General features: G+C 42.2%; 1 protein-coding gene across 1 annotated transcript in view; it reads left to right on the top strand.

The window, feature by feature from the left end:
• DENND5B (DENN/MADD domain containing 5B) overlaps positions 1-8,158 on the top strand; it is a 119,077-nt gene that overhangs the window by 62,598 nt on the left and 48,321 nt on the right. The window contains exon 9 of the mRNA XM_011934143.1: positions 5,077-5,170. Coding sequence (XP_011789533.1) covers positions 5,077-5,170 — 94 coding nt within the window. The remainder of the gene's footprint in view (positions 1-5,076; positions 5,171-8,158) is intronic.

Genomic DNA, 8,158 nt, shown 5'->3' on the forward strand with positions numbered 1-8,158 from the left:
CCATTCTCCTGCCTCAGCCTCCTGGGTAGCTGGGACTATAGGTGCCTGCCACCATGCCTGGCTAGTTTTTTGTATTTTTAGTAGAGATGGGATTTCACCCCGTTAGCCAGGATGTCTCGATCTCCTAACCTCGTGATCGTCCTGTCTCGGCCTCTGCCTCCCAAAGTGATGGGATTACAGGTGTGAGCCACTGCGCCTGGCCGACATCTTGTTTTTGAAATGAAATTAAAATGTTTATAGAATGTTATAGTTTTTTTATAACTGTATCATGAGCATTCTCATATTTATTAGAAATTTGAATTTTTTAATGACTGCATGAGATTTCATTGTATACTACCCTCTACTGTTGAACATTTCGGTTGTTTTGAGTATATTGATTCTACTCTTGTAAGATCTGCAATTAACTCAAAGGCTTTGGGAAAAATTATATATTAAACGTGCATATGGACTGAAAGATGCATCCTAATTTCAGGAACATTTAAAAGCCCAAATATGAGTCTTGAAATAAAGGAAATACAGTTTGTTATTACGTATATACATGCTGTGATGAACATCTGTAAACCTACATGTTAAATTTCACCTCTGTTTACTTCATTGTATTTATAGAAGAGGCAGGTGGTGGTCAGGCATGCTAGTTCACGCCTATAATCCCAGCACTTTGGGAGGCCGAGGCAAGTGGATCATGAGGTCAGGAGATCAAGACCATCCTGGCTAACAAGGTGAAACCCCGTCTCTACTAAAAAATACAAAAAATTAGCCAGGCATGGTGGCGGGCACCTGTAGTCCCAGCTACTCGGGAGGCTGAGGCAGGAGAATTGCGTGAATCCGGGAGGCGGAGCTTGCAGCCTGCAGTGAGCTGAGATCATGCCACTGCACTCCAGCCTGGAAGACAGAGCAAGACTGTCTCAAAAAAAAAAGAGAAGGGGCAGGTGATATAGTAGACTTTGCCAGTAAGATGGCTGAGAGACAAGATACTGGCCCTTCTAGAGGAGATTTTATAGAAAATGGAGATAAGTAACTATAACACTCTGTGATAGATACTATAATTGAGGCGTACAGGATGGGTAGCTAACTTAGATTTGGAAAAGTCATAGAACATTTTCTGGAAGCAGTGGCCTCTATCTGAAAGATGAATGAAATTTGGGAGAAAACTTCATGGACAAAGTCTCAGAGGTGAGAGAGCTTATTTCATTGGAAACACTGAGGTTGAAAATTGCAGAAGGTGGGCCGGGTGCGGTGGCTCATGCCTGTAATCCCAGCACTTTGGGAGGCCGAGGCAGGCAGATCACCTGAGCTCAGGAGTTCCAGACCAGCCTAGCCAACATGGTGAAACCCCGTCTCCACTAAAAATACAAAAATTAGGTGGGCATGTTGGCACATGCCTGTAATTCCAGCTACTTGGAAGGCTTAGGCAGGAGAATTGCTTGAACCCGGGAGGCGGAGGTTGCTGTGAGCCAAGATTGCAGCATTGCACTCCAGCCTGAGTGACGAGAGCAAAATTCTGTCTCCAAAAAAAAAAAAAGAAAGAAAATTGCAGGAGCTTTAAAGTAGAAAGAGTGATCAGCAGTACTAAATGTAGAAGAGGGTTTGAGTAAGCTAAGGATCGAATAATAGCCATTGGACTTGGCAGTTAGGGGTTTCAGTGGCTTCATCAAGAGGATTTTTAGGGCTGGACACAGTGGCTCATGCCTGTAATCCCAGCACTTTGGGAGGCTGAGGCGGACAGATCACCTGAGGTCAGGCGTTCGAGATCAGCCTGGCCAACATAATGAAACCCTGTCTCTACTAAAAAATACTAAAATTAGCCGATGTGGTGGCACACACCTGTAGCCAGCTACTTGGGAGGCTGAGACAGGAGAATCACTTGAACCCGGGAGGCGGTTTCAGTGAGCTGAGATCATGCCATTGCCCTCCAGCTTGGGTGACAGCCTGAGACTCCATCCCAAAAAAACAAAAGGCAGTGGGGGGACGGGGTTAGGCAACTGGGAACAGACACACCTGTAATCCCAGCACTTTGGGAGGCTGAGACAGGCAGATCGCCTTGAGCTCAGGAGTTCAAGACTGATCTAGGCAACATGGTAAAACCCTGTCTCTACAAAAAATACAAAAATTAGCTGAGCATTAGTGGCTTGCACCTGTAATTCCAGCTACTTGGGAGGCCGAGGTGGGTGGATCACATGAAGGTCAGGAGTTCGAGATCAGCCTGGCCAACATGGTGTGAAACCCCATCTCTACTAAAAATACAAAAATTAGCTGGGTGTGGTGGCGTGCCCCCTTGATCCCAGCTATTCGGGAGGCTGAGGCAGGAGAATCACTTGAACCCAGGAGGCAGAGGTTGCTGTGAGCTGAGGTCACACCACTGCACTCCAGCCTGGGCGACAGAACAAGACTCTATCTCAAACAAACAAACAAAAAAACTTTAAAAAGTATTTTGAAGGGAAGGAGCTGATTTGAAATGAACTGAAGATCCAAACGTAAATAAGTAAAAGTCTTACGTATAAATATTTTAAGAATTTTTACACGGCCGGGCGCGGTGGCTCAAGCCTGTAATCCCAGCACTTTGGGAGGCCAAGACGGGCGGATCACGAGGTCAGGAGATCGAGACCATCCTGGCTAACACGTTGAAACCCCGTCTCTACTAAAAAATACAAAAAACTAGCCGGGCGAGGTGGCGGGCGCCTGTAGTCCCAGCTACTCGGGAGGCTGAGGCAGGAGAATGGTGTAAACCCGGGAGGTGGAGCTTGCAGTGAGCTGAGATCCAGCCACTGCACTCCAGCCTGGGCCACAGAGCGAGACTCCGTCTCAAAAAAAAAAAAGAATTTTTACATGAGAGGTGTGAAGAAACAGATGTTAACATGACCACAGAGGGCCACGAGGGAGACCAACATGCTTGTCAGCCGAAGAGATTCCACTGAGAGAAAGATTGGTGATACAGCAGGGGAGGTGACTAATGGAGCGGGTTGAAAAGACAAGAGAATTGGTCAAGGATGCAGGTGGAAGACACAGTTTTGAGCCGTGACTAATATATTTTATACTTTGAGATCAGAAGAAAGATGAGGATGTTTATGTGCATGCATTGTCTTACGTGGAAGGCAGGAAGAAGGAAGCGAGGGTACCTGAGGGTAAAGAGTTTGCAGGAGTGTTTGAGGAGAATGGGGAGGAGTTGACAAAAGGCAGGTGAAGTGATTCATGGGTAGTTGTGAGGGAAACTGGGAACTAGTCTGTGTGGGTACAGGAATAGGGAAACGAGGGGATAGTCTTCATCCAGGGTTTGGGCCTCTGGTGGGCAGGTAAGGAGGGAAATAGAGAATTATTACAGAGGAGAGAGTGCTAGAATGGGAGTAGTTTAGGAGTCTTTCCACAGAAGTTAGGCTCATAACAGAAAGAGGAGAAGACACAAGGGGTCTTAAGTGAGAGTCAAGGCATGGAAGAGCTAATGTAATGGGCGATGGGGGTCAATGGCTAAGATGGTGGAGTTCAGGATTTCTCAGGTAGAGGAGTTCTGGATGACCATTTGATTTAGTGTGATGTCCTGGTTGCGTCTAAAGCACAGTGGAGGTAAAGTTGCATGTTAGACAACCCCAGAATTTTAAGACAAAGTTATCTGTATAGTCTTTGTACTTCCCGTAGCAGGGAAGAAAACTGAGCCAGGTTCTAAATTCTTTGCTGAATGAAGATGATAGAAAGAAGTGAGTAGGGACAATCGCTGGGTGGTTGAGTCATACACACTAAGCTGGAGTCTGTAGGTAGCTAGGCTGGCCACAAAAGGACCTTTGAATAAGGGAAACATATATTTTTAAGCCCCTCATATCATCTAGGGCAGGTCTGGGTCTAGGGCACATGAGTTGAATCATTATTAACTAAAAACAAAGGTATTGGAGCTGGAAGGCAACTCTTACATCTTTGGCCATACCACCTTGAACGCACCTGATCTCATCTGAAAGGCAGTTTCGATACCAGCAGTTCAGTAGCGGAGAAAATTATTATAGAACTAGCAATGATTTTATTAATCATTTAGAAACAGAACGGAGGTTACTATACTAGAACATAGTAATTGGGGGAGAAGTGATATAAGATCAGAGGGAATGAAGCAGAGGTCTGTTTATATTTAGAGTTTTATAGGCCATGGAAAAGAGCTCAGGTTTTATTTTAAACTTATTTGTCCTGCGTATTTTGATACTGAGTTTATATTATAAATATTTTCTAAAACAACTGATAAACACAAGCTATCACTTCAGAAACACAATCATGAAATTTTAGAGCAAAAAGGACTCACAGTGGTCTTTGAGCACAACCCTTAAGACTATACAGATGAGTACTCACTCTTCTGAGTTTGAATCTTTTTATTTTTCTTGAGACGGGATATCACTGTCATCCAGGCTGGTATGCAGGAGTGCAGTCATGGCACACTGCATCCCCAAACTCCTGGGCTCAAATTATCCTCCCACTTCAGCCTTTTTAAATGGTTTGTAGAGACAGAGTCTCACTATGTTGCCTAGGCTAGTCTCGAACTCCTGGCCTCAAGTAATCAGGCCAAAGTGCTAGGATTACAGGTGTAAGCCTTTACACCCAGCCAAGTTTGATAGAAATCTTTCCTTAAAAAGTTGGAAGCTTCATACATTTCTATTGTTCTTTTAGGACACTAGAATTAAATAATTCTAAATTATGGGTTTTGAGAATATTCTCCTTTGTATTAAAAAATATTCATAATACTTTGAGCAAGTCAAGGCATTACTATTATATGTCTTAATATAATCAAGGACTAACTCGGTTACTATTTGACTTATTGTTATGTATGTAAGTATCTGAAGTGTATTGATACTGTGCCTTTTTGACCTCAGTTTTTAAAAGTTCTGATTGTGATGATGACAGCATGTATCTGGAAAGATACTAAAAACTGTTTGGTTGTGTGTTTTAAATGGGTGCATAGTATGGTATTTTAATTATATTTTAACAAAGCTGCTATATATTTTTTAAATAATTGATTTTAAAATGTGTGTGTCAGTCTTTTGTGTTGAGTGGTTAATTCTATTTTAAATATAAGGAACACATGTTTAAATAATTTGGTTGTTTCAGTCGCTGGGTAAGTCGGAGTGCCACTGCACAGCGCAGGAAAGAACGCCTTCGCCAGCATTCTGAGCATGTTGGGCTGGACAACGACTTGAGGGAGGTATGTGGTCTACTTTCCTGGGGTGCCTCACAGCAAGCGCCATGAACTGAGCTTATTCCTTCTAGCAGATGTCATTGTGTAGATTCTTAATGTTCTTTAAAAAAAAGAACTGTTTAGTTATAGTTTAAAATATTAATCCTTTTGTACGGACATACAGCAGAAAACACCCTTTTTTCCATTTTTGTAATGTAATTTCAAGACATCTATAATAAGGCTCTAAAACAAGTCTTTCTGTGTATTACATCAAGTAAAGATCAAGTTTAGGATAAATTTTCAGTTACTATGTCTCATATTGGGAGAAAAATTGCCTACATGAGAAGCCTAGACATTTCTAAGTTTCAAGCATAATTATTATAAGTAATGTGATGTACTTGCCTATGCTTTGTTCTTGGCTTGCTGGCACCATTTTTTTTTTCTTGAATCTCTAAATCTACTTTATATTTTTGAAAGTGATTGAAAACTATTTTTAAATTAAGATCCTTACACTTTATTTGTACTCTTTGAAAATAAGACCATAATTATCCATTTGAATAATTACAAGTAAGTTTTGATTTTTTTCTGTGTGAAATCTGCCACTACATATATATGCCACTATACATATATATAGTGCCTTGCTGTGTTGCCCAGGCTCAAGCAGTGCTCCTGCCTCAGCCTCCCAAAGTATTGGGATTACAGGTGTGAGCTACCATGCCCAGCCTGATTGTTTTGTTTCTTATGATCAAAAGAGAAATCCAGTCAGAAGACCTGTTAACTGTTTTCTAGAATCAAATTTGTAAAAATAAAGCAGAAAACATCACCCCAAACATCTTTTGTTTTTGTTGTGTTTATACATGTATGATTTTAAACGTTTTATTAAGAACTGTAGCATCACCTGTGTAGTGCTTTTTTTTTTTTTTTTTGGCTACTGTATTTTCTTCCCTTCCCTCTCTTTTGCTGTGATTTTATCATATGCATGCTTGTTCTGCTTGTCTCTTTCTCCCTATCCTTTTCTTTTTTGCTTTTCTGTCATTGGCACTTCTCCATCTTCTTAGCCTTCCGGGGAACTTTTGGTCTGTCAGAACTCCATGGCATTCTGGGAGTGGGATCAGGGTCCACCTCCTCCTGCACGACTTCCTAAAAAATCCTTCTCTGAGTGCTGCCTGGTATGTTCTTTGCTTGAAAGTGCTTTACCAGATGTTCCCCCAATCTTGTCTTCGGTGTTACTTGAATGTTACACATGTGCGAGTGCACATAGCTGTAGAATGCCTCACATGACTTTGCGATGTGAACTCACACTCCCCATTTTGCTCTCTGTTTCTTGTTATGTTTACTACCTCTCTGTGTGTGTGTGCTGATATGAGTAATTCTGTGCTGCTGACATGTAAAACTAATCATTCAGGTCTCTAATCAGTGGGATTTTTTTTGTGCTAGATAGCAAATTACCTTACTTCAAAGGGGGAAATGTATTAAATATACAAACTCCCCTTTATTTAAGCGTTTTCCAGAAGTACAGATGTGATTCAATTTCAAATAGCCTTTCTTTTGCCAGATTTTATCTCCACAGAATTTTAATTTCCCCTTCCTAGTCTGTATTTTATGTGGTCAGAAAGTTCAGTCATCAACATAGAATCTCAGTGCCAAGAGTGATCTTTTTTTTTTTTTTTTGAGACGGAGTCTCGCTCTGTCGCCTGGACTGGAGTGCAGTGGCCGGATCTCAGCTCACTGCAAGCTCCGCCTCCCGGGTTTACGCCATTCTCCTGCCTCAGCCTCCGGAGTAGCTGGGACTACAGGCGCCTGCCACCTCGCCCGGCTAGTTTTTTTTTTTTTGTATTTTTTAGTAGAGACGGAGTTTCACCGTGTTAGCTAGAATGGTCTCGATCTCCTGACCTCGTGATTCGCCCGTCTCGGCCTCCCAAAGTGCTGGGATTACAGGCTTGAGCCACCGCGCCCGGCCAAGAGGGATCTTTAAGGTCATGTTGTCCAATTTGACATGATTAAATTGAAGTCCAAGAGATTTGCCCAGAGTTAAAAGCACACAAAGACAGAGCTGGGCCTATAGCCCAGGACTCCTGACTTGTAGGCCAATATTCTTTCCATTTACCCTGCATGCCGGCTTTCACTAACTGCTGTTCACTTGAGGCAACAAGTCACTTAGAAATCTTGCTTATATTTTCTGCCCATTATGTCATACTAGCTTAAATCTATTGTACAATGGTCTTCTCTTCACAAGTTGAACACCAGGTAAAGGGCTAGGGTGTTTATTAGAAAATTCTGGGAGAGCCTGTATTAAAGAGCAGTTAGTTCAGTGTTTATTGAATAACAGGATATATTTTCATAGGTAGTTCCTAGTGGTTTGTTTCATTTGTCTTAAGCAGAAATGAAGAACACAGTAGTAATCTCAGAAGAAATCTGGGGTTACTTCTAGACTGTATTATAAAAGCATTTCTTGTGAAAAGTGTCTCTCTCTTCTGTATTTTTCATCTTGAAATATATTTTTTCCTTCAGATGATATTTTTATCATCACTTGTTTATTTTAAAGGCAGTTGCTCTGTTTTTGCAACTTGCAGAGGCAGCCTCCCTTCTTGCTGTGAAGAGAGGCCTTTTGCCGCCCCCTGTATCCTTTCTGTGCATGTCCATGGAATGTTGCTAGTTCTGTGACTCCAGCAGAGATGCCCAGAAGGAGACTTTGCACATGGCCCTATGGAATCCACTGTTGGCTAATAACTGTACCTGCCCCATATGTACTGGGGGCTCAGTAAATTGGTCACTCATAGGACAGGCACAGTCTAGCTTGTTTTCATTTATGTAAAACAGGACATAAACTTTGAACAGTGCTTAATTTTTTGTTTGTTTTTGAGACAGAGTCTCCCTCTGTCACCAGGCTGGAGTGCAGTGGCTTGATCTCGGCTCACTGCAACCTCCATCTCCCAATCCTCCTGCCTAGGTCTCCCAAGTAGCTGGGACTACAAGCACGCACCACTACGCCCAGCTAATTTTTTTTTTTTTTTT

Source organism: Colobus angolensis, unplaced genomic scaffold (assembly GCF_000951035.1).
Source record: "Colobus angolensis palliatus isolate OR3802 unplaced genomic scaffold, Cang.pa_1.0 Scaffold131, whole genome shotgun sequence".
In the NCBI taxonomy this organism is placed as follows: domain Eukaryota; kingdom Metazoa; phylum Chordata; class Mammalia; order Primates; family Cercopithecidae; genus Colobus; species Colobus angolensis.